Source organism: Borostomias antarcticus, assembly GCF_949987555.1.
Source record: "Borostomias antarcticus genome assembly, chromosome: 21".
Taxonomy (NCBI): domain Eukaryota; kingdom Metazoa; phylum Chordata; class Actinopteri; order Stomiiformes; family Stomiidae; genus Borostomias; species Borostomias antarcticus.
Window position 1 is genome coordinate 11,310,910 of NC_140254.1, and position 25,602 is coordinate 11,336,511.

At 45.4% G+C, this 25,602-nt stretch overlaps 1 protein-coding gene across 1 annotated transcript in view; it reads right to left on the reverse strand.

Annotated features, from left to right (window-relative positions):
• Positions 1-1,175: 1,175 nt before the first annotated feature.
• The window catches only part of triqk (triple QxxK/R motif containing), a 29,938-nt gene continuing 5,511 nt past the window's right edge, over positions 1,176-25,602 (reverse strand). The window contains exons 3-4 of the mRNA XM_084455690.1: positions 12,083-12,168; positions 1,176-1,560 (exon numbers count right to left, since the gene is read on the reverse strand). Of these exons, the coding sequence (XP_084311816.1) occupies positions 1,453-1,560; positions 12,083-12,168 (194 nt within the window). The 3' untranslated portion in view covers positions 1,176-1,452. The remainder of the gene's footprint in view (positions 1,561-12,082; positions 12,169-25,602) is intronic.

Consider the following 25,602-nt stretch of genomic DNA (forward strand, 5'->3'; position numbering starts at 1 on the left):
TGGACCGCTTCAGAGCTAGCCGTTAGCGCTACTGTATATAACTCTGAGACTGAGGGAGTTCAAGCACATAAGTCAGAGACTTCATGGAAGGTCACGCTGCTTATCTTTCCACAGTAGCATATAGTGCCGCGCCCAGAGAGCAAGGCAGCATGGGTTAAGAAGAGAAGCTGTTGATAATCCTTTGTGTTTGCTAATGTAAGTCAGACCTCAGGGGCACACAGAACAAGCTATGGGCCAGGGAAAGAGAATCAAGGTCTTCATTGTGGAGTCATGTGCTCTCAATCATCCCTTTTCTTTTGCCTTCAACAAAATCTTTTAATTTTTTTACCTGATCATACAGTATTTGTGATGCTAATCTGCACCACCGTGCAGCCAGAGACACTGGGATGTGCCGTTCGGTATTCCAGACACACGTTCAATCAGAAACCAGCTTTGTCGTTCTCTAATCTCACACTTTGTTGATCTCACGATCTAGGGAGGAGGAGAGAGGTTTGTGCTTTCGAATGCAGATGTGAGTGATTCTCTTTGTTGCCGGGCAGAATCAAAGATTTACATATTTCTATTAGTCAAAATGCAACGTGACGCGGCGGCCAATGAGTATTGGGGTCCGGCCCTGACCTGACCGCATTGGCCAGTCATATGAAAGGTACAGGAAGACATTTGGATGGCAGCAATTTCTCCAGTACTATTATTGCTTTAATCAATAGGATTGGGTTACATATGATCTCTTTTGGACAGAATCATTACAAAGGTAACAATCTACAAAATGGCTTAAGACTTTATATTTATTTATGCAGTTTGATATTTTACCACAAAGGTAATTGGTCATTCATGTCAAACACCAGGAGTCCATTTCCTGGAGGAAGGCAATGAGTTTGTTTTCTTATACTCGTGCCAATGTGCCAGACACCAGGTCTGAGCTTGGAAACTCTCCAAGATGGCCATTCAGACTGGGCCGTGTGTGTGTGTGTGTGTGTGCATGTGGGTAGGTGTCTGCTTGTTTGAAAATGTGTACTGTGTCCACCCACTTACAGGGTATAACGGTGGAAGTGATACCCGTGAGCATTAATTACATCCTCAAATCGGCAGTGTCCGTCCACCCGGGCGTGATGGCGTCTCGTTGTTCAGCTCCCTCAGCTATGCCCAGGTCACAGTCAGAGCTCAGGTTAGTCTGCGTCTATGTCCAGGTCAAACTCAGTGTTCACGTTAGTCTGCGTCTACAGGTACGCCCAGGTCAAACTCAGTGTTCAAGTTAGTCTGCGTCTACGTCCAGGTCAAACTCAGTGTTCAGGTTAGTCTGCGTCTACGTCCAGGTCAAACTCAGTGTTCAGTTTAGTCTGCGTCTACGTCCAGGTCAAACTCAGTGTTCAAGTTAGTCTGCGTCTACGTCCAGGTCAAACTCAGTGTTCAGGTTAGTCTGCGTCTACGTCCAGGTCAAACTCAGTGTTCACGTTAGTCTGCGTCTACATCCAGGTCAAACTCAGTGCTCAGGTTGAGGTAGAAGAAGGCGTAAACACAGAACAGGAACAACAGAATCGCCACAAGGACCAGCAGGAAGTCCTGCAGAGACAGAGGAAACAGATCTGTATGAAGACTAGTGAGCGGTTGAGCAATATTAATCAACTCCTTACTGCTGATGTAAAAGTATAAAAATTGGCATTTGCGCCACACAATGCATGAGTATAAAATGTCTGTTTTTTACACTACACTTAATTATGCAGATAATTGGACCATTTCCAATGGAAGTGACAACTTCAAATGAGATTTTAAGGATGAATTCATTTCCATTCTCAACCAGATTGTAACGCTAGCCATGTTGAGTTCCACTAGGCCCTACTCTACTCACTTGTTCTTTGTCTTAAGAGCTCATTAGCACATTTTCAAATCAAAACTGGAGAGTTTGAAGTCTTTAAGAGGGTGAAAATCTTCAATGATTTGAATGATATTTGCATTAGGCTGTTTTAATTGTTTGACTTGATTAGGGAAAAGAGTGCATGAATGATGCAGACAGATTTTTCTTACTCAGTTGTCACATTTCAAAGCAAGGTCCTAGAGTATCTTTAAATCAGAACATCTCATTATATCACAGCTACATCTGCATAATCCACAATGTGCTGGAGGCTGTGTCATCCAGCCCTCTTCCCCAGACACAGCGAAACCACTGGCTCTTTTCTCCCAACTCAGCTCATTTGAACATCAATCAATCAATCAATCAATCGATCAATCTATCAATCAATCAACCAATCAATCAACGCTTTATTTGTATAGCACATTTCATACACAGAGGCAACACAATGCACTTTACAGAGAACAAGGGAGATGGGCATACGACCCACCCCTACATATTCCAGAGGGAAGCAAAAAAAACAGTATCACCCAGGGGCCAGAAAAGTGAGCTGTAAAAATTCTTCCCTGACCCCTCTCAACAAGGCGATCGAGCAAGCTCCTGGAGTATGTTTGTCTACCGGCTAAGAACATTTATAAAGCAATAAATTACATTAAATTACATTTTTAGAGCAAAAAGGGCTAAAAACATGTCACTGCTTCATATAGGCAAGGGCTGGCTGAGGGGAATGAACACAGACGATGGGATTTAGAAGGTGAGATGAGGGAGGGGAAGAGGATGAGATGGGGAGAAAAGATGAGACACATTGAAAGTCACTCAGAAAAAAACAAAATTCAAATGGTACACAGTGCAAATGCCAGCCAGGTGCCCAAAGCGCACCAATATACAGAGAAAAACAGAGAGAGGGAGTGAAAGAAAGAGAGAGAGGGAGAGTGAGAAAGAGAGAGAGAGAATGAGAGTGAGTGAGAGAGAGAAAGAGAGAGAGAAATAAGCCACACAACAAAAACGGGGGGTAATAATAACTCTGCCCAATAAATTAAAGGGGGGGGCTTTTAAAACAGCGTCCGTGACTATCTGTGTACAAGGCTGTAGTAGCAATCACTGACGTGTTCCCTCATTAGCGCGCTAGCGCTAGCCGTGGCATTTATCTCCTTCCCGGCAGACTCCCAGAGCTTAAGTCCCGGCTTAATTGGAAAACTTTAAAATTTCATGCACTTTAGTTTCATGCATTACCGCGGGCCGTTGACACCCATTTGATTTACTTTTGTATTAAGCTGACCACTGAGAAAAAGAGAAACGTAATTGTTATCGAAACACAGGCTGATTGTTTTGTCTTCTGTCAGGTTGCGTGTCGCCTGCCTGAACGAGAGAAGACAAAGGGCTGTTTGTAGTTCAGCTGGCAACATAACACAGTGAGGCACGCTGCTCAACTGAAGCTGTCAATGTGAGTATGGGTCCTGCTATATCACTGCTGAGGCACGCAGATGTAATAAAGGTTCATTTCAAAATTCAATTTCTCCGCATCTGCAGATGTTTCAGCAGACGGTGGCTGGTTAAGCTGAGCCCTCTCTGTGGGAACAGGCTGGAGAAGCTTAGGGGAAAAGGTTTTGGTGTCATAACAATCTGAACCTGACTGATCAGTGGATGAGAGGTACACACTCCTCTGTGATCCATATCTTACACACACACACATGCATGCATGCACGCTTGCGCACACACTCGCACGCACGCACGCTCGCGCACACGCTCGCACGCACGCTCGCTCGCTCGCTCGCACGCACGCACGCACGCACACACGCACGCACGCACGCACGCACACACACACACACACACACACACACACACACACACAGGAAATTCACATGCACAACACACACAATATTACTAGTAGTAGGTACTTGAATGATCCCCAGGGGGAAACTGCGCTGTTAAAGTACAGTATCAAAGGACAACTAAGTAACACAATAACAAAACCCAGACTAAATCGGGTTGCTTTGTACACATACAAAACATGCCCACACATCCTCGCATTCTGATGGAGAACTCGGGATGGAACCCAAGAGCATCATCATGTGGCTTTTCAGCGGCGACAGCAGCTGCGGCTCACTTGGCATGCTGGGAGTTAGGTCCCTGTCGCCTGGCGACGGGCCATCGCTCAGCAGACTTCCCCCTCATCTGGCGCGCCTTTTGTTCTCCTTCTGTCTCACTCCGTTTCACTACGCTACCCACGATACCCCTCTCTCGCTGGCTCGCTCTCACTTTACAGTTCCTGCGACGCTACTGTCATATCCTGCTCCCTCAACGCTGCTCACTTCACAGGACTTTGGGTACACACCACCGCCTCACTCTACCAAAAACAAAGGCCTGTTTCAAATACTACTTCAACATTTCCCCCCGATGTGCGGAGGCCTGCCTGTAATGCTCTGAAAGATGTGCATACGTATCGCCCGGAGTCGCTACTGTATGTGTAAGCGAGTTGAATGGGTTAAAGGACAATGCTCGTTTTTGACAACCTGGACCTTATTTACGACATATTATAAGACGTTTGACTCACCGAGATCACTTTGGTGTAGTTCGGAGGCATGTAGAAGACATTTAAAATCCAGCGCGAGCCAGTATATCCATGTAATGGCGGTGGTTGGAGCACTTAGAATGCAGTTTCTAAAAATCTATTTTCTGCCGCGAAACGGTTGTTTTCATCAATCTGTCTTGATGAATCGCTAGTTGTGCTTACATAGAGCATAGGCCTGTTGTGGTTTTTCACTTGCCTCTGTAATATGATCTTTAGAAACGTCTTTAGACACGAAATAGCTTCCTCACTTGCTCCAGCACGCATGCGCACAGCGTGCTGGAGCAACGATTGCGCGCTGTGCGCATTAGTGCTGGAGCAAGTGAGGAAGCTATTTCGTTTCGAAAGACGTTTCTAAAGATCATGGCATGTGAAAACCACAACAGGCCTATGCTCTATGTAAGCACAACTAGCGATTTACAGACAGTGTATGCAGGAACATATATCTTGTTCATGTAGCCTACATATATATATATGTGATATCAGCTAGGTTAGGTTTCCTTTTGTTTCAAATGCCTAAGTTTGGTTTCCTTAGCTTTCACATGGCAGCAACGTGAGCAATTTTAGAGAAGCAGAATAACCCCTGAAGAACATTTCTTTGAATGTTTCATGTTTACAAGGTGTAGACCAGGTTTCTTCTGGGAATGAGGCCCTGCGTCTCAATGAGATTTAAAAGTATCCACATCACATTCTACACTCTCACTGTGTATACACTGACCACAGTACTTGATATTGTTTTCTTCGTAGCTTATACTTCTTGTCTGGTCACGCTCCCATTCGACTGAGTTCCACCCGGCAGGTATTAGCTGGGCCAGTCACAACCGTATATCTAATATGCGGCGGATTTGATACAACGACTGTACCATCTCATACGATGATACGATGACTAACCCACGTTTTGTTGCTCAGGTGGGTTGTAGGTCTATCCAATTGCATCCAGAGGCATTTTGTTCTGCGATCGTTGATAACGGCTCTTGGAAATCTAAAATAAACTTGTCAGCTGTACATTTTGTATGAGTGTTAAGCTAAAATGTTGCTTTGTCCATTGTCTGCATCCTCTAGCTCTATTTCTATAAACGATTCTCTGAACTTTCTAGGTTTAATATGGAAAGAAACAGGGAACAATAACATATGGCTAGTCTGACAATTAGGCTACAATAGGCAGTGCTAAGCTACAGTGGCTACATGGTCTGTAGTAACTTTTCTGGGCAGCCCGGGAGGGTAACTCTAAACTCAGACAGATCCTCTCTGCTGTGCCAGGCGATGCCATCCACCGCAGGGTGGTAGCTGGCACAGGAGGCCAGACAGAGACAGCCCCCAAACATGCCCTGATGCATGCGCAGGCACACATGCCCACACACACACGCACACACGCGCAGACAGACGTGCACACACACACACGCGCGCAGACAGACGTGCACACACACACAGTCACACATAACAGGAGGCTGAGTTCCCACTTCCACTGCCAACATCCCGGCACACCAACTGGTCACTGCTCTGTGAACAGCAGTGCCCTCTCTCTCTCTCTTCCTCTCTCTCTGTCTCTCTCTCTTCCTCTCTCTCTCTCTGTCTCTCTCTCTCTCTGTCCACTCTCTCTTCCTCTCTCTCTCTCTGTCCATTCTTTCTCTCTCCCTCTTCCTCTCTCTCTCTGTCTCTCTGTCCACTCTCTGTCTCCCTCTCTCTCTCTTCCTCTCTCTCTCTCTGTCTCTCTGTCCACTCTTTCTCTCTCTCTCTTCCTCTCTCTCTCTCTTCCTCTCTCTCTCTCTCTCTCCCTCTCTCTCTCTCTTCCTCTCTCTCTCGGTCTCTCTGTCCACTCTTTCTCTCTCTCTCTCTCTCTCTCCCTCTCTCTTCCTCTCTCTCGCTCTCTTCCTCTCTCTCTCTGTCTCTCTGTCCACTCTCTCTCTCTCTCTCTACCATGCCAGCTACCCAGTCTTGCCAGCACTCTAGCCCCGGGACAGCCAGCCTCCATGCCAGCTTTCCTGCTCACTGGGCGCCCTCAGAGACACCAGCTGCACCTGAGACACAGTCTCCACCAAACACATGGAGGAGGATAGGAGAGGAGGGGAGAGGAGGAGGAGGGGAGGAGGAGGAGAGGAGGAGGAGGAGGGGAGAGAGGAGGAGAGGAGGGGAGAGAAGAGAGGGAAATGACAGAGGAGAGGAGGGTAGAAGACGGGAGAGGAGGAGGAAGAAAGGAGGAGGAGGGGAGAGAGGAGGAGGAGAGGAGTAGAGGAGAGGAGAGGAAAGGAGAGGAGGGGAGAGAGGAGGAGAGGAGGGTAGAGGAGATAAGAGGGGAGAGGGGGGGAGGTGTGGAGAGGGAAAGAACACAGAGGAGAGAGGAGATCCTTTATGCCTGTCTCATACACTAAGGTTGTGATCACACCAGAAAGTCCGAACCAAGGACCAGATCAAATGAGTGAAGTTGCAACATTGTTGCATTTTTTTTGTGGTCTGGTTCGCGTTCACAAGGTCATTTGTGTAATCGAACCAACACATGTAAACAAATGTCAAGCGGTCGTACAGGTTGCTCATCCATTGGCTAGAAAAATTACGAGGGAAAATCTATCATTAACCGCATGTAATTAGAGCAATCACTGTTACAATGGAGCCGCAACAGCGCATTGCATTTACCATACTGGCACTACTTGTGATTATTTGGTGCTCTGGCCAAATAACAACGGCGACCCAATTTGAGCATGACCGAATCTGGACGCGTGTAAACAATGAAGGCACGCTGCTTTTTTCAAATCAAAGGAGTCGTAGGAGTTGGTACCGACGCAGAATACGAGCCCTGATGGATGCCGACGAGACCTTCTCCGTGTACCTATCACACAGGAGACGTGCTCTTTGTTTTGGTCCTACGGATAGTCCGATGCGCGTTCACACCAAAAGCGAACCGAAGCATGGTCCCTTTCGAAGCGGACCGAGTCCTTGCTTTTCAGGTGGACCATGTCGGTTGTTTGATCCGGGGAACGAGTTCAAATACAAGTTCACACCTCTCCAAACGAAGCGGAGCAAACTTTTTTGGTCCGATAGTCCGATTCCAAACGGATCAAATGTGTAGGTGTGAACACACCCTAAGGCCTGATTCATAGTCGACGTAAACAATGCAAGCTACGTTGTGAACGCAAGCTCCAACATGACTCGAGAGCTTGCGTTCTGTGTTTTGTTTTGTGGAAACGCAAGGAATTGCACTATTGCTTGCGTCAAGTGACAAATTTCTGCATGACACACGCAAGGACGCAACGAGATCTTGCGTGGCTTTGCGAAGCTTGCGTTGCTTGCCCTTATGTAGTTTGCGTCGACTATGAATCCGGCCTAACAGTGCGCTCACACGCTTGCGTTTGATGCGTTTCCGTCAACGTATGGCGGAAGGCGTGTCTGCCGCACGCAACAACAACCAATCACATTGTCCGAAACTGCGCTCGCAACAGCCAGTAGATTCTCCGAACCTGCTAGCGCGCTCTATTTTGAAAACCCACCCGGCTTTTCGTTTAGTGCTGTCATGGATGCTAATTTGGTCGAACGTGTGGCGATCGTCTATGCATTGTGGTTGAGGCAACGTGAACGTGGTGCCCGCAGGTATTGGGTACATCCTTTCTCCGTCAAGACATCTGATTGGTCGGCAGCTCCAGCAACGCATCTGAAAGTTGAACATTTCTCAACTTTCCACGCTAGCAACGCAGGCAACACAACGCACCGGGACAACAACGGAACCAGAATGCCATTCGGCTGCAGCCATTGAAAGTGAATGGCATCCGTCAATGTTGACGCATCAAACGCAAGCGTGTGAGCGAACAGCACAGCACCATCCAGACCATCCATCCAGCCCTCCTAACCAAGCTAACCATGCCATGAAAGAGGACCATGTTGCTCAAATAGAAACAGCCATAGACTGCTCTGCCACAGAAGAACTGTCTAAAATAAACATAGTTTCTGCAACACTCAAATAATTTAGTGGGAAGCAAGTATCCATTCATTCCCCCCAAGATATGGAGTCAGAGGGTCTAAGTGCCTTATAATATCCATGTCCCAAAGGTATATTTAATTCAACCTTTGAAAATCCACACCAATGCAGAGCGAGAACATGTATTATTCATGAGGAATATCAATATTTCAAGATATGCACTAATGTAATTGGATTAAAGACCTGCTTAATGAGGCCTGGTATGTGGAAAATCTGCATATATCATTTCTGACCATGGTCTTTCACCCAATTAACTCTCGCCATGCTGAAACCCTCACACACACATCAATCAATAACATAATAATAATAATAATAATAATAATAATAATTCATACTATTATATATGTTTTAATGATTGCTTGCTTGCTCGATTGATTAAATGTATGCATGGCAAGGGTTAAATATATATAATCCTCAAATGTGAATGAATTATACCAAATATGAAGAGTTCTTCATCTTATTGTGTTGCATGCCAATTAGCATATTCATTAGTATGCATGGCCTGGGGCTTTCTGTCATGCAGTAGTTGCAGTAGTAATGTTTGCAACCATGAGGAGCGAGGAAAGATTAATACACACACAAACACACACATATATATTTATATATATATATATATATATATACATATATATATATATATATATATATATATACACATATATATACATATATATATATTATTAAAGTCACTTTTCTTTCACTTTCACAGAGTTATGACCCTCTCTGCATACACTGAAAACTTGCAAACTAAATTGGATTTACATTATGGCTTATGGAGTTTGGATGATGGGTTTCATACTTTCTGATTATCACATTTGATTGACCAAATGTGAGTTTGTTGAAAAGATCAGCAGTGCAGATAGATTGATGTCATCGTCATCACGCGATAAAACTAGTGAATGTTTGGTGGAAAAATGGCTACTGAACTAATAGGCCCACACATGAGGAGGAAGACATGAAAATGTCACACACAAACACACACACACACACACACACACACACACAGACACAGACACACACGCACGCACGCACGCACGCACGCACCGGTAAATGTGGAGCCATCCATCTTGCATGCTCAAACAGTCCTCCTAATGGCTGCAGTGTGACAGCGCAGGGAGGCTGCTCTCCCCAGAGGGAAAGCTACGTAGACGACACCTTCCTCACTACTCTCTCTCTCCATCCATCTCGCCCTCTCTGCCTCTCGCTCTTCCTTTCTAGTCTCTCTCTCTCTCTTTATCTCTACCTCTTTTTCTCCCCCTCTCCCTCCTTCCCGTGCTCCCTCTCTCTAACCCCCTCTGCTCTCTCTCTCCCTCTAACCCCCCTCCGCTCTCTCTCCCTCCCTCTAACCCCCCTGAACTCTCTCTTTCTCTAACCCCCCTGAACTCTCTCTTTCTCTAACCCCCCTGAACTCTCTCTCTCTCTCCCTCTAACCCCCCTGAACTCTCTCTCTCTCCCTCTAACCCCCCTGAACTCTCTCTCTCTCTCTCTCTCTCTCCCTCTAACCCCCCTGAACTCTCTCTCTCTCTCCCTCTAACCCCCCTGAACTCTCTCTCTCTCTCTCTCTCTAACCCCCCTGAACTATCTCTCTCCCTCCCTCTAACCCCCCTGAACTCTCTCTCTAACCCCCCTGAACTCTCTCTCCCTCCCTCTAACCCCCCTGAACTCTCTCTCTCTCTCCCTCTAACCCCCCTGAACTCTCTCTCTCTCTCCCTCTAACCCCCTGAACTCTCTCTCTCTCTCCCTCTAACCCCCTGAACTCTCTCTCTCTCTCCCTCTAACCCCCCTAAACTCTCTCTCTCTCTCCCTCTAACCCCCCTGAACTCTCTCTCTCCCTCCCTCTAACCCCCCTGAACTCTCTCTCTCTCTCCCTCTAACCCCCCTGAACTCTCTCTCTCTCTAACCCCCCTGAACTCTCTCTCTCTCTCCCTCTAACCCCCCTGAACTCTCTCTCTCTCTCCCTCCCTCTAACCCCCCTGAACTCTCTCTCCCTCCCTCTAACCCCCCTGAACTCTCTCTCTCTCCCTCCCTCTAACCCCCCTGAACTCTCTCTATCCCTCCCTCTAACCCCCCTGAACTCTCTCTCCCTCCCTCTAACCACCCTGAACTCTCTCTCTCTCTCCCTCTAACCCCCCTGAACTCTCTTTCTCTCCCTCTAACCCCCCTGAACTCTCTCTCTCTCTCCCTCCCTCTAACCCCCCTGAACTCTCTCTCCCTCCCTCTAACCCCCCTGAACTCTCTCTCCCTCCCTCTAACCCCCCTGAACTCTCTCTCTCCCTCCCTCTAACCCCCCTGAACTCTCTCTCTCTCCCTCCCTCTAACCCCCCTGAACACTCTCTCTCTCTCTCCCTCTAACCCCCCTGAACTCTCTCTCTCTCCCTCTAACCCCCCTGAACTCTATCTCTCCCTCCCTCTAACCCCCCTGAACTCTATCTCTCCCTCCCTCTAACCCCCCTGAACTCTCTCTCCCTCCCTCTAACCCCCCTGAACTCTCTCTCCCTCCCTCTAACCCCCCTGAACTCTCTCTCTCCCTCCCTCTAACCCCCCTGAACTCTCTCTCCCTCTCTAACCCCCCTATGCTCTCTCTCTCTCTCCTTCCCTCTAACCCCCCTCCGCTCTCTCTCTCTAACCCCCCTCATATCTCCATCTCTCTCCCTCTCCTTCCCTCTAACCCTCCTCCTCTCTCTCTCCCCCTCTCCTTCCCTCTAACTCCCCTCCGCTCTCTCTCTCTCTCTCTCTCTCCCTCTCTCTCCTCTCCCCTCACCCGTCTCTCCTCTCTCATGAATATGGAAAACGGTGTGAATTGCTCGTTGGCCGTGAGGAATTTCTGGAGGGCCGTGAATAAGCTCTCCCACTTCTCCATATTCAGGGAGGCGGCACGGAGGTGGGGGTCATCCACCCACCCACCCTTTCTCTCTGGGGTACCAGTGTAGCGTTTCGATAGGACTGGATAGGTGAGGATGGTATACGCTAGGTGTAAACAGTATAGGACTGGATAGGTGAGGATGGTATACTCTAGGTGTAAACAGTATAGGACTGGATAGGTGAGGATGGTATACGCTAGGTGTAAACAGTATAGGACTGGATAGGTGAGGATGGTATACTCTAGGTGTAAACAGTATAGGACTGGATAGGTGAGGATGGTATACTCTAGGTGTAAACAGTATAGGACTGGATAGGTGAGGATGGTATACGCTAGGTGTAAACAGTATAGGACTGGATAGGTGAGGATGGTATACTCTAGGTGTAAACAGTATAGGACTGGATAGGTGAGGATGGTATACTCTAGGTGTAAACAGTATAGGACTGGATAGGTGAGGATGGTATACGCTAGGTGTAAACAGTATAGGACTGGATAGGTGAGGATGGTATACTCTAGGTGTAAACAGTATAGGACTGGATAGGTGAGGATGGTATACTCTTGCCGTCTTCATCCCATCACACACACATATATATATATATATATATATATATATATATACATCCCTCCAGCTGCATGGATTCAAGGGTTATAGTAGGAATTAATGAGTGAGTGAGACGGGGACAGAGAAGCACAAAGAGAAACACAGTCAATCAGGCAAGCAGGCAGACAGACAGAGACGGTTACATGCCAACGCATGCACACACACGCACACACACACACAGACACACACACACACACACACACACACACACACACACACGTAAAGGTAGTCAGCCTCACCTTGATGCCAGGGGCACTCCTCTTGGCCTCAGCCTTGAGTCTGGTGGCCTTCAGAGCCGTCTTAGTCTTCTTATAATCCTGTTTACCTGAGAGGAACAGCAGACATTAGATTATAATCCTGTTTACCTGAGAGGAACAGCAGACATTAGATTATAATCCTGTTTACTTGAGAGCAACATCAGATGTTAGATTATAATCCTGTTTACCTGAGAGCAACATCAGATGTTAGATTATAATCCTGTTTACTTGAGAGCAACATCAGATGTTAGATTAGAATCATGTTTACCTGAGAGCAACATCAGATGTTAGATTATAATCCTGTTTACTTGAGAGCAAAATCAGATGTTAGATTATAATCCTGTTTACCTGAGAGCAACATCAGATGTTAGATTATAATCCTGTTTACTTGAGAGCAACATCAGATGTTAGACTATAATCCTGTTAATCTGAAAGGAACATCAGATGTTAGATTATAATCATGTTTACTTGAGAGGAACATCAGCTGTTAGATTATAATCATGCTTACTTGAGAGGAACATCAGCTGTTAGATTATAGTAGCCTAGTTATAGTGGTAGGCGAAGTTTAAACTTGTACTGATCCATGATTGGTCTTTATTTTGAAGTGAACTTTTGGATCTATTTAGGCTACGGAATTCACAAGACCAGGCAAGCAAAATGTCTTCAGCAAAATCAAATCAAAACTTGTGTAATTATGTACAATGTATGCACATGTATACTATGGTGATGTGAACTTGTGAATGTATTTGTGGAATGTAGAAGACCAGATGAGAGAGAAAGGGACATTCGTTAGGTCAGTGGTTAGCGCATTTGCCTTCCAGCTGGACATGCAGGTTTATATTATCTTTTTTTTCGTAAATCATTGAGAAATGGTAAATATGGTAAATGGACTGCACTTATATAGCGCTTTTCCACCTTAGCGGCACTCAAAGCGCTTTACAATGGCCTCTCATTCACCCATTCACACACCAATGGCGGTAGCTGCCATGCAAGGTGCTAACCTGCACATTGGGAGCAATTTGGGGATAGGTGTCTTGCTCAAGGACACTTCGACATGTGGACAGTTGGAGCTGGGATTCGAACCACAGACCCTTCGATCACTGCCACCCGCTCTACCAACTGAGCTACAGCCGCCCCCTGAAGAAAGTATCAACAAAGAGTGGAATCTTTTTAAAGCACCACTCTTACCATCGCCGCGTAAACTGTCAATACGCAATTCTTGTGAAAAAGGTGACAACACGGCCCCAGTTCACGGTTAATAGGCATGCGCAAATAGAGGAATATGAGGGATATAGCCTACTTTACTGCTCACATCTCAGTGCAGGTACTGTAGATAATGAAAGAAAACACACCAAATAACTATAGATAATTAGAAAATAAAGGGAGGACAAACAAAATATTAGGCCAAGATATCTAATGACAAAAAAAAATTGTCTCTAATATCATGTGGGTAAATTTTGAAGCTAGGCCTAACGGCTATAATGGATTATGAAGATGGGAGTCCGTCATTCCTACTACATCAAAGGCAAATCACCAGCAAGAAAAGTCCAAGATTAGAAGTCAAACCCCAACAATGGTCACCATGGAGTTTCTAATCCAGTTCAGTCTCATTTCTTTTTGAATCTAATTCAGTCCAAATGTTCCAATATATAGTCCTTAATCAGTTTGTTTTAAGCCCTTCATCCATTTCCTCACGTTATAGCTCCCATATTATGACGAGACTTGAATATGACAATATGTATGGGTTTGTATCAGTAATCCTGATGCAGAAGTTTGTGCCTGGGAATAAATATTAAGGAGTGTGAATGTTTTTACAAATACTCCAACTGTCTGTCCATGTCCCGCATGTTGTCACTATAACATCACCATCAAGAGATGAATAGGCCTACTATTTTAAACCTCATGGCAGATATTAGCAAACATGATTTAGGATAGCTAAAAGGCCTACAAATGGAGATGTCTGTTTTTGCAAAAGAACACCTCAAATATGCTGTAAAGTTTAATCAGGAATAATATTCTGAAATCGGATATTTGAACAAGGAATTGGTTTTGTTTGTGTGTGAGTGATGATCAAAAATCAAAATAGGAATTGCATATGTTTGGATTACTGGAAAAAATGAACCAAGCAGGCTTTAGGACAGGGGTGCCCAGAGGCAATGCTGGTAGATCTCCAGCCATTCAAAAATAAAAAATAAAAAGCCATTCAAAAAAGGGACTTCACCTGCGTTGTTGTGCAGAGGCCAATAACACAGTCATGATGTCATCGCCACTCCACATTTGCACGTACAGTCCGCCCACGCGTACGCACACAGTAATACCTCTTAACAACCACAGCTCTTTATGAAGGAAGACATGGAAATAAGCATTCATAGGCCGTGTTATTCATAGCACTCATATTGGCTTTCGCGTTTGAGGGGGAGGAGGAGGGTGTTCCTGACCAGCCAAGGCACTGTTTGTGGGTGCATGATATTATCCGCGGCCGACAGCAGTATGGGGCGTATCACAACCTCGTCCTGGAGCTCCGTCTGGATGAAGCTGGTTTTAAAGCTTACTTCAGGCTAAGCAACGGGCAATTTGAAGACCTGTTGCGGAGAGTTGGGCCAGCAATTTCGAGACAGCAGACACAATTCAGAGAGACCATCAGCTCGGACGAGCGGCTCTGCATTTGTCTAAGGTAACGAGAACCACACACACACACACACACACTCATGCCTGTCCCAGACAGAACGGAGTGGGGGAAGATTGCCCTGGACTTACAGACCCTTCAGGCCTTCCCCAATTGTGTTGGAGCCATGGATGGAAAACACGTCATCATCGAGGCCCCACCATCCAGTGGCTCCTTGTACTACAATTATAAGGGGACATTCTCCATCGTCCTCCTTGCAGTTGTGGACGCCAAGTATGGTTTCAGGGTGGTCGATGTCGGTGCCTATGGGAGGAACAGCGATGGGGGTACGCTGACTGCCTCCGCCTTTGGGTGTGCCCTGCGCCAGGAATCACAATAACTGTTTGTTATTGTCTTTGCTCTTCGGGGGCACCGGTAACTAAGTTGGTTACTAGGGACGGTACATGCGTACCAATTCTCCTCGTCCTGATTGGTCAGCTGTCAGAAAGGCGCTTGGCTCACACTGCACTTTTCTGAAAAGTTCAACAAAAATTAAACTCAAAAAGGTGGAGGGCGCTGCGCTTTTAAAACAGGCGTCTGCCTCGTCTTTCCCCATAGGGTTGCATGTAAAAAAGGCGCTGGCCGTTGAAAAAAAAAAAAGAAGTACAGTGTGAACACGGCCATAAGCAAGAAAAGCTCTCCATGTTGATTAGGTCAGTAATGCAACATACAGATCACACACTAGTTGTATGTACACGCATGCACACACACACACACACACACACACACACATTAGTAGTGCTATCTTGCAAGGTGTGCGGTTCACCTGATCTTGGCTTCTCATGAGTTTGTCTCTCTGGGGTGGACCTGGCGGGCAAACTGGCCACCTGGTGTGGCATGTGTGAGAGTAGGTGTATTGTATTTGTGAGAGTGTGAAAATGTGTGTGTGTGTGTGTGTGTGTGCGTGACAGAGCTGGCAGACACCCAGCCTAATTAGAAACCAAGACACAAAAAATACAAGTGAAAAGCAACAGCTTGGTGGGAAACAGAGTGTGGGGGAGAGTCAGAGGGTGTGTGTGTGCGTGTGTGTGTGTGTGCGTGTGCGCGCGTGTCCTTGGTGGTATCACCAAGCCCAGGGTCAGCCGGAAGGTTCTCTCACAGAGTTCTCTCTCTCTCGACACACTGGGGCCACTTCAAGTGCCACTCCCAGCCAATTAAGCCTGATTTACATGGGCGGGGGCAGGTGGGGGGGCAGTGTCCTTATCCATCTGTGATGGGGGGAGGAGGAGGAGAAGGAGGAGGAGGGGTACAGAAGGAGAGAAGAAAGGAGGAGAGGAAGGGGGGATGACTTCCTCTCAGACAGGGCTGCGAGACTGACCGGTCTCTCTGGGGAGCTGGAGCCTCATCTCCCGCCACACGGCACATCGTCTGGAGGCACGGAGAGGTGAGGAGAGGAGAGGAGGAAGGAAGGAGGGAGCTGGCCAGAGCCGCTCCTCTGTCTCTCTCTATCCCACTTGGCTTGGCTCTGCTCTCTCTCTCCCTCCTTTTCTCTGCTGTCACACACACACACACTCAATGGTAATGGGAGGAGCATGCTGAAGCAGACAGAAGCTGCTGGGAATTCATTATCCGGTGAAGCTCAGAAAATGTCTCCTCAACTTGTCAGAAAGTTGGGGGGGTGGAAAACGTCAGCTGAGAGGCGCCTGGGGTGCTTTTCCCCCGTTTCCTTCAACAGTCAGGAGACAGGTGATTGGCCTGCCGTTAAGCTCACGCGCACGCACACACACACGCGCGCGTGTGTGCGCGCACCAACGCGCCGGATAAAATAAGTCCTGTGGTAGGACGGCGCATGAAACTGAGAGAAGAGCAAGTCCAAACAGCATACTGACGACGTCCTTGTCTTCTTTCTTCATCTTCATTAGTGAAACGGCACCCTTTATGGAAGGGAGACACATACAGTACACAGTACATAGGAACCAATACCGTCAACCACTGATGAACACTGATGAATAGATAAAGGTGCATCTTCCTCAGACTTGCACTTGATAACAGTCCAAGTTTTCGTTACCAATCTAACGCTAGCAGGTAGCTTATGACAATTATATTAGCTTACCACTTTTCTGTCAGAAAGCTTCTGTCATAGCCTGGAAGCCAGACTGTATCGGAAAAAGATTCCCTTTTGTGATACAGTGTGGATTTCTAGCCACCCAGAAAAATTTCAGTGGGCGGGTGTAGGCTAACGTTACTTGCCTTGACGCATAACTTTCACCAAATCCAGTCGGAAGAACTGCGAAAACGTGCTTACTCTTGTTCTTGTTTAATTGTTATTCTTGAGTCAACAGTATTTCTGCAATAACTGCACCTATGGCTGTATTTATTCTACAACACTTGTTGCTTCGGGAAACTGTTTTGCCAACAGCCTGTATATACTTTTCAAGCATCAACTACGAGAACCAATCAGGGCTACAGTCTACTGGGGGAGCAGAACAGCAGTCAGAACACAGTCCCTGATTGGCCCGTTTGATTTGTAATTTCTGGAAATTGATGTAGATGGGGAGAAGTCCAGACTGATCCGTGGAGAGCAGAATGGGAGATCCCACGATCGAATGGTGACGCCAGGCTACTCCTGTCGTGCACCTGGAGTGACTGCTGGAAGGTGTGGAGACCGAGGCCGATTGTGTCAAGCCGACAGGGAAAGATCAGGGGTGCGTTCAAATTCAAGAAACATAGCGAACGTTAGCAAACTATTTTCCGTTAGCTTTGTGTTCGCCGCAAACGTTTGCTAACAGAAGCTAACAGTCTGGAGAGGTAGTTCACCAGTAACGGAACGAGGATCACAATGGACCCAGGCTTGTAGCCTAACTGTATTTTGGAACATTGTTGCGTTTAGGCGAAGTATTTGGAGCGTTCATTAAAGCCGTTCAAATGTGACTGTTTGGAGAAAACATGTTTGCGACGAACGTTCGCCTCCGTTAGCTGAATTTGAACGCAGCCCAGGTACAACAACAGAGTAGCCTACAGGACTGTATCTTACTTATTCAAAAGTAACACAATACACCCGGCCATCTGTTTGGAATAAAAAGTTAATCAAAATCAAATAAAAATACTACCCCACGTTTGAGAAAAAGCTATCAATACAAGGGAGAGAATGTGTGGCTTTGCTAATGTGACCTTGTTGTGAGTTGTCTGTTGTTCGTATGCGACTCTTTAACGACTTCTATAGTGTATTCCACCTGTGAATGTTGTGTGTGTGTCTTACCTGTACATGTCTACGCATGTGTCTACCTGTACATGCATGTGCACAGAGTGAGTATCTTATTGTGGCATCGCAGCTACAGACAGCCAGGTCCATCATTATCTACCCACGGCAAAGCATCAACTCGCCACTTAGAAAAAAAAAACCGCCACCTTCCCCTCTCCGGCGGTGACCGAGCGACGCCTCGGGGGGGCGTTACCCCGCCAGACGGAGTCACGCTGGGCGTCTTCCCATGGGGCCGAGCGAGCTCGTTGTTCGATGAAGCCACAGCTGATTTCACACTGGAGCGTTGTGTTTCACCACTAATCTATCACCACTATCCGTCTCAACAGAGACACCATTCCGTATCTCGTTTTCTGCATCGCGTCATTTGGGTCGTCTTTCAAACGGCATCAGATGAGCCAGGGCTGTAGCGGTGCCTAAAGAGATTGGTACAGTATACCCTGACTAAATAAGTAGGTATACTGTAGCAGAAATGTTACAGATTTACATTAGTGGTGTTTAAAGTAGTGGGTATGCTGTGGGTCCATGGATAAAGACGTGGGTATACTATACTCCATATACAGTACTGTACCTCAGTATACCCTCCACTACACCACTGAAGAGAGCTCCCTGGTAGATGTGTTCAGATATTGTGCTGCTTGAGTCTGACAAGAAGGTCAAAGTGCATTATCTGCTCGATACACACGTCAGAAGGCTCATCCGTAGAGGAGGGGCAGCATGCGGTGAGGATGCGCAGTCCAGAGCGTCACCGATTGTTGGTCGTGGTCAACTTGAGGTCAGCGAGAGAAAGCACTCAAGGAGGCAGTCTGAGGCCCCTGTTGCTTCTCGCTTTCTATCTCTCTCTCACACCTCTCCTCTTTCTCTCTCTCTCTCTCTCTCACACCTCTCTCTCTCTCTTTCTCACACCTCTCTCTCTCCCTCTCTCACACCTCTCCCCTCTTTCTCTCTCTCTCACACCTCTCTTTCTCTCTCACACCTCTCCTCTCTCTCTCTCCCTCTCACACACACCTCTCCCCTCTCTCTCTCAAACCTCTCCTCTCTCTCTTTCTCACACCTCTCCTCTCTCTCTCTCACACACCTCTCCTCTCTCTCACACACATCTCTCTTCTTTTTCTTTCTCTCTCTCACACCTCTCCTCTCTCTCTCACACCTCTCATCTCTCTCTCACACCCCCCCCTCTCTCTCTCTTTCTCTCCTCACACCTCTCCTCTCTCTCTCTCTCTCACACATCCCCCCCCTCTCTCTCTTTCTCTCTCACACCTCTCCTCTCTCTTAAGACTTGATCAAGGATGAAGAAAAGGCGTCACCACAGTTGAAGCGAAGGTTTGGGGGATTATGAGTGGGTTTGGGGGATTATGAGTTTGGGTGTTACTTGAGTGTTTGTGTGTGTGTGTGTGTGCCAAGGTGGGCTCGTGGGGAGGGATGAGCTCGTGGGGACGAGACGTTTTTTTGCGTGGATGTAAGCCAGCGCACCTAGGATAGCGTTTGTCCGGTTAACACTCCACAAATAGACCCCAAACTCCCTCAAACCCCACCCCCCGGGTCCAGGAAGTACCGGCTGGAGAAGCCAACTGGCCAACTGGTCCTCACACATACAGTAAGAAACATGCATGTACACAGACCCTGAAACACACATGTACGTACATACAGTACACTCAGGGACCCTAGAACACACGCACACACATACATACATACAAAACACATACAATAAAACATACCAATCCCAACTGTAGGGAGTTTGACCACACCGACAACACTCTAACTGTAGCTACACGTAGTTTTGCCACCAGGTGACAGCTTATTGCCGTCAATTATGAAGCTGTAATAATAGTGTTTAAGGATGGTGTGTCAACAGCGTCCCCACTGATGGCAGCTGACATCACAAAAGCTCTCTGGTGTAGCTAAAGCTCCTGGGCCCCTGACAGGATAGGAATTACCTTCCTCCCATTACGATTTCAAATTACCACGTTGTACTCTGTCTCTCAAAAGCGGAGCAGAGCCGTGTGCTATTTTTGAAGACAAATTTTTCTTCAATTCTTTGTGTGTGTGTGTGTGTGTTAAACAGTAGATCAGCTAAAATTGGCTGATGGCGCTTCTTTTCAGAGGAAAATAAAAGGAGAGAGTGGAGAGGACGAGGGGGGGAGGAAGGGGGTTTAAGTGTCGGTCACCCTGGTGTTACACATTTGAATTGATGAGATGTAGAGTGTGTGTGCGTGTGTGAGTGAGAGAGAGAGAGAGTGTGTGCGTGAGTGTGTGTGTGTGTGTGTGTGCGCGTGTGTGTGTGGACTAGGGGTGTGCCCGAATACGAATAAGGGTATTCGGATGAGCACAAATAGAAGCTTTTTCCCGAATAGTAAATTTGTACGAATATTGTCAAAAATATTCAGGAGGGGGGAGAACAGTCAAATACTGTATGAGCGAGCGATACGCGCACGTTCTGTCTGCTTGTTGACATGACACGACGAGGGAGAGAGAGACAGAGGCGCACACGCTTGCAGTCTCGCACCTGCTGTCAGTTTAGACGTCTAGACAACGCGGAGAGGAGAGGGAGAGAAAGTTTGGAGCGCACTGAGGAGCCAGATAGTAGGCAGGCAACGAACGTAAGCAGCACAGAGGGCTTTTGTCCCTAGTTAACTGGTTTATTGAGACAGTTAGTGGATTTTGTTTTCTTGTCGTAGCCTACCTGCTGCAATAGCCTGTGAACTGTAACGTTTGTTTGAGCAGAGGAGGACCGGTAGCTAGCTTGTTAGCTCAGTGTAGTATATCTAGCTAACGCTAGCTATTTCAGCTACGCATGCTCAGCTTCTCACTAGCCTATATAATGTCCGGCGATTTTGAAATATGAAAGAATTATAAAAGTATATTTTAACACAACTGATCAAATGTTTGATCCATGCCGTTCAGTTATCAGCACAACAGAGTAGTCTAGTGTAGGCCTAGGCTACGGTAGGCTATAATCAAAGTCCTTATCACTGATATAACAATAATAAACTATTTAAACAGATTAAAAAAATAATAATAATAATAATAATTTCACTACAATACCCTACTTACCCATGGTTTAAGTACTGTTGAAACTTAGTAGCCTAGGCTATAGGCCCACAATTAGGCCTCTAAAGTCATTTTCCTCGGTTTATTAACCTATAGCCTAGGCTACATTTAATTTGGCTTTATGTAATATTTGCTGTGCAAATGCATGATTGATTGAATATGTAGCTTATAAATGGAATATTTGGGTTGTTGGAATATTATTTATTGAACATTTGTAATGTTCTTTTCATAGGCCCGAGTGCATTCTAGAGGTGCACGCTTTTTTTGAACCATTTAGGCCTACGCGTTATTGTAGTGGCTCACACATGATCCTAATTTGAATAGACCTATATAATTTGTGTTTAATGGTTGTGCCGAAGCAGTGACATGATATGACCCCTCCGATTTGTTTGGAAAAGGAAATAGAAAGCAGAAACTTTGGATTACGGACTCCTGACAACTTTCTGAGTTATTTCTTTAACAAGCAGTGTTTAAAAAGCCTTTAATCCATCTGCCTATATAGGCCTACAATAAAAACACCAACATGTTTCGGTTTTTATTGTAGCCTACATATGGATTAAAGGCTTTTTAACCACTTTTCCACCCAATAAGTTCATCAATTTGACAGAGCGCATCCTCACGTTCCGCAGCTAAAATGCAACGGTCCAAACTAACACAAACCCTACAACATAGGCATGTACATTATGTATTACGTAATACGTATTAGTTTAGAGTTTAGTTTATTGGTTTGAGTGTAAAATGTTTATCTTTTCAATTATATTTATAGTAATACATGTTTATTGCTGGGTTTGTGAAAAGAAAACCATTACTAGTACACCACGCTGCCTGTGTCACATGGTTGCAGATAATATATAAAATATTATGACACGGGAGAAATAGAGCTACTATAGCTGTTCTAGCAAAGTTGCTATTAGGACTTATATTTTGATTTAGAAAAATGTTTTTCAGTTTCTAACTAAATGTAGAATGTCCCCCAGTTAAAGGTGGTGGTGGGGTTCTGACACTTCATAGTTTGTTAAAATAAAAACATACAGGATGATGAGGAGGAGGAGGAATTATACTTCATAATGAATGATAATAATAATAATAATATATATAAACAGCAAATCTGATGTGTTGAAAGCACAGCAATTGCAATGCCAATTAATATTAGGCTAAAGAAATGACATTTCCCCTCAGTTTTGAACCGACGTCCGGTGTAAGCCCCGCCCACTTCTGAATATGAATACGAATACGAATAATTAGCTGTCAAATACAAATACAAATACAAATAGTGGGCTCCCGGCACACCCCTAGTGTGGACATGCCAGGTTTACTCAATAGAAAGACACTGAAGGTGTCTGCGGGAAAGATCATCCTATTCTGCCAGAAATGCTGCTCGCAATAACACAACAAGGATGAAATCATGCTGCTTTTAAACGCTGGAGCTCTTGTAGCTTGGTAATGAAAACTGAGGGAATGACTCAATATCTTGTTCTGTAGGGACACATACAGTAAGAGCTTTAACAGTGTGAGGATGACAATGTCACTTTAAAGGACCATACCGGTGTAAATATGATTTGATCTCCTTAAACTAGTCACCCAACGTATATCACATTACCACATTAAATTTTCTGAAGCAAAAGTCACGTTAAAAGATATTTGCATTTCCGCGTTTTACTTACATTTCACAAGTTGAACGTAATGGCTTTAGAACAAATTTGAAAATTGTTCCCTCGTTGCGCTGACAAATTCGCCCCAGTTAGTTTCAAATAACTTTCATTAGTTTTTATTTTTATTATTTTCATTATTTTCGTTTGAATCTGTTGAACTCCTGCGCTGTATTCTCTAATCCACCTACGCTAGGTTCTCTACCCAGCGCTCCTAGCAACGGCTGCCATGTAAACAGGAAGAAGACAGACCATTGGCGTAGGCTGCGCAAAGAGGGTTAAAACTACAATAATAACTACTGAAAATGATTTGAAACTGATGAGTTTGTCAGCACAACAAGGGAACAATTTAAAAATAGGTTTTGAAGCCATCATGTTCAACTTTTGAAATGTAAGTAAAATGCAAAAATGCAAATATCTTTTAACGTGAGCTTTACTTCAGAAAATGGATTGCGGTAACGTGATTACGTTTGGTGACTAGTTTTAGGAGATCAAATCAAATTAAGTAACCTAGACACAAACAGGGAGCGTCAACTGAGCAGCCCAAGTCAATGTCACTAAGTAGTGATACAAAATACCATATTGAATGATATTTTCCCTTTAGTGCAAAACCATACCATAGACAAGCCAACCTACAGTATCTTGTTTTTTGTTTTTTTAACAAGCCCACATACACACACGCACACAAGCGCGCACTAGCACACACACACACACACACACACACACACACACACACACACACACTCCCTCTCACATGCATACACATCGACATCCACACACACACCGTACCAAAAAGAAGCATGCTAGTGTTTCCTGGACCCAATTTTCCAGTACCATCATGGTTAACCACTTTGTTAATCGCCGAATGAGAAAAGGACAACAAGGGAAAAGTGCTCCTTCCCTCCACCACAGTGGGTCGCAGGACCTCATGATTGATACGCAGCATACTGTCTTGGTTAGTGGTTCTCCATGCTAGGGGAAAAACAAATGAAATACCACTGGATAAGTAGGTATAAAAGTTTCACGAAACGGCTCCTGACAAGATATCAAAGGGATATTTTTGGGGAGGATAGAACTTTTACTGTCCATCAACAACGTGACCTCAGATACTGCTGTCTGTGTTTAATCATGTCGAGACCTGTGTGTGTGGGTGGGGGGGGAGACGGCCTTGTTTTGTTCCTTCCCTGATGTTCTTGTCTCTAGGTAAGAGAGGTTTTTTATAACACACATCATACCAGGCCTACTTCATAATAATTCATTTTCATGATGATTCATTTCCATTGACACGTGAAAACAAAATAAACAGTCCATAGAGAACTAGTGCACAGTGAACATATCAAGCCCATCATATTTGTTGTTTGAAATAAAGGTAAGCCTTTATTCAAAGGTAAGTAGTGAATTAAGATTTCAGTGATTGAAATAGTTCAAATAAAACAAACCTCAAGCGATTTTAAAAGATCAGATTTTTTTTCAATCAGATTTTCATAGAGCTCGCAGAATTTAACTTTGAGCAAGAGAGGCCGAGTCCCACTCACAGAGCTGCACTGCGAGCGCAGAAATCAAGTGCATGCAAGCAGAACTGAACTGAGCGCGAGGAGAAAGTGCTCGACTAGCAGATACTCTCGCGCGTGGTGGCTCCATACGCCCGCGGCAGCCTGTATTGCTCTCGGTTGTCGAATTTGTGCGCGAGGACTTATATCGTGCGAGTGCGCAGTTAATATCTACACATGTGAAATAACATAATCTGCCCGTGAGTGTGTTTTACGCGCTCTTGACTTTTGACATAAATGTGACGCCATAAGAATAAACTATAAGACAACAAGCATGGCTTTTTGTGTACAAAGCAAAATGTACTTGGGAATGTACTTGGGAAAAATGTATTGTGGTGAGGTGGTGTGCTCTGGTACACGTGTGACAGAAGAACGTACACATGCATGCTCGCATGAACTCACATGCAGGGGTCAATCGATTTAATCGGGAGGGGGACAATTAAGTTTACTGCATTTTGAAATGAATACTCTGGCTAAACAAGAACAATATGTTAGCATTATCCTGGATTGACTGCATCAGAATTGGACTTACACTATGCAGTGTGTGTGTGTGTTAGGGCTGCACAATTAATCGTGAATTAATCGAAATCGCAATTATGACCTCCGCGATTAACTAATCGCAAAAGGCCGCAATTAATGTGATTAATAATTTTGCTTTGAATTGAGTGTGCTAGGACACGGACGAATCACAGGCGCTTATTCTGTCTGACCAATCACATGCATTCTGTGCACAGAAATTTCACTGAGAAGACAGATAGCAGTAGGTCAAGACAAGTGTCACAAGAGTACCTGCAGCTGTGAGTAGTGAAAAAATGAGCGAAAACGAGGTCAGTGAGTTAGTAGCAAGAAAGGGATCAACGTCTGTGATTTGGGAGCATTTTGGTTATTATATATTAATATTAGATATTAAATATTAATCACAATTTTTAATCGCAATTACCATTTTGAAGCAAATAATCACAATTATTAACTTTTGTCATAACCATGCAGCCCTAGTGTGTGTGTGTGTGTGTGTGTGTGCGTGCGTGCGTGCGCGTGAGCACCAGCATCTGCAATTGTGTCTGAGTACTGTGCATACACATCGTTCTCTTTTGTGAAGAGGACTCTCTAGGTATGATGAGTCAGTGGTGTTTGAGCTCACTCTTCATGGCGGTTGCCCTAACTTTTCTAGAACATCATCCAACACTCCTCTCATCTCTCTGCCAAAACCGAACATGATCTCATTCTGTCAACAATACAACCCAGAAAATTTTAAATAAATAATGGGAGAGATGTATACTAAATTTGTGGATAGTGCAGAGAAAGTCTCCCCCCGCAGGCATGAATGTATTGTGCAAAAACGTCATAACGTTAAATAGCAGCAGGTGCCTTAGCTGTGTAACGTTATG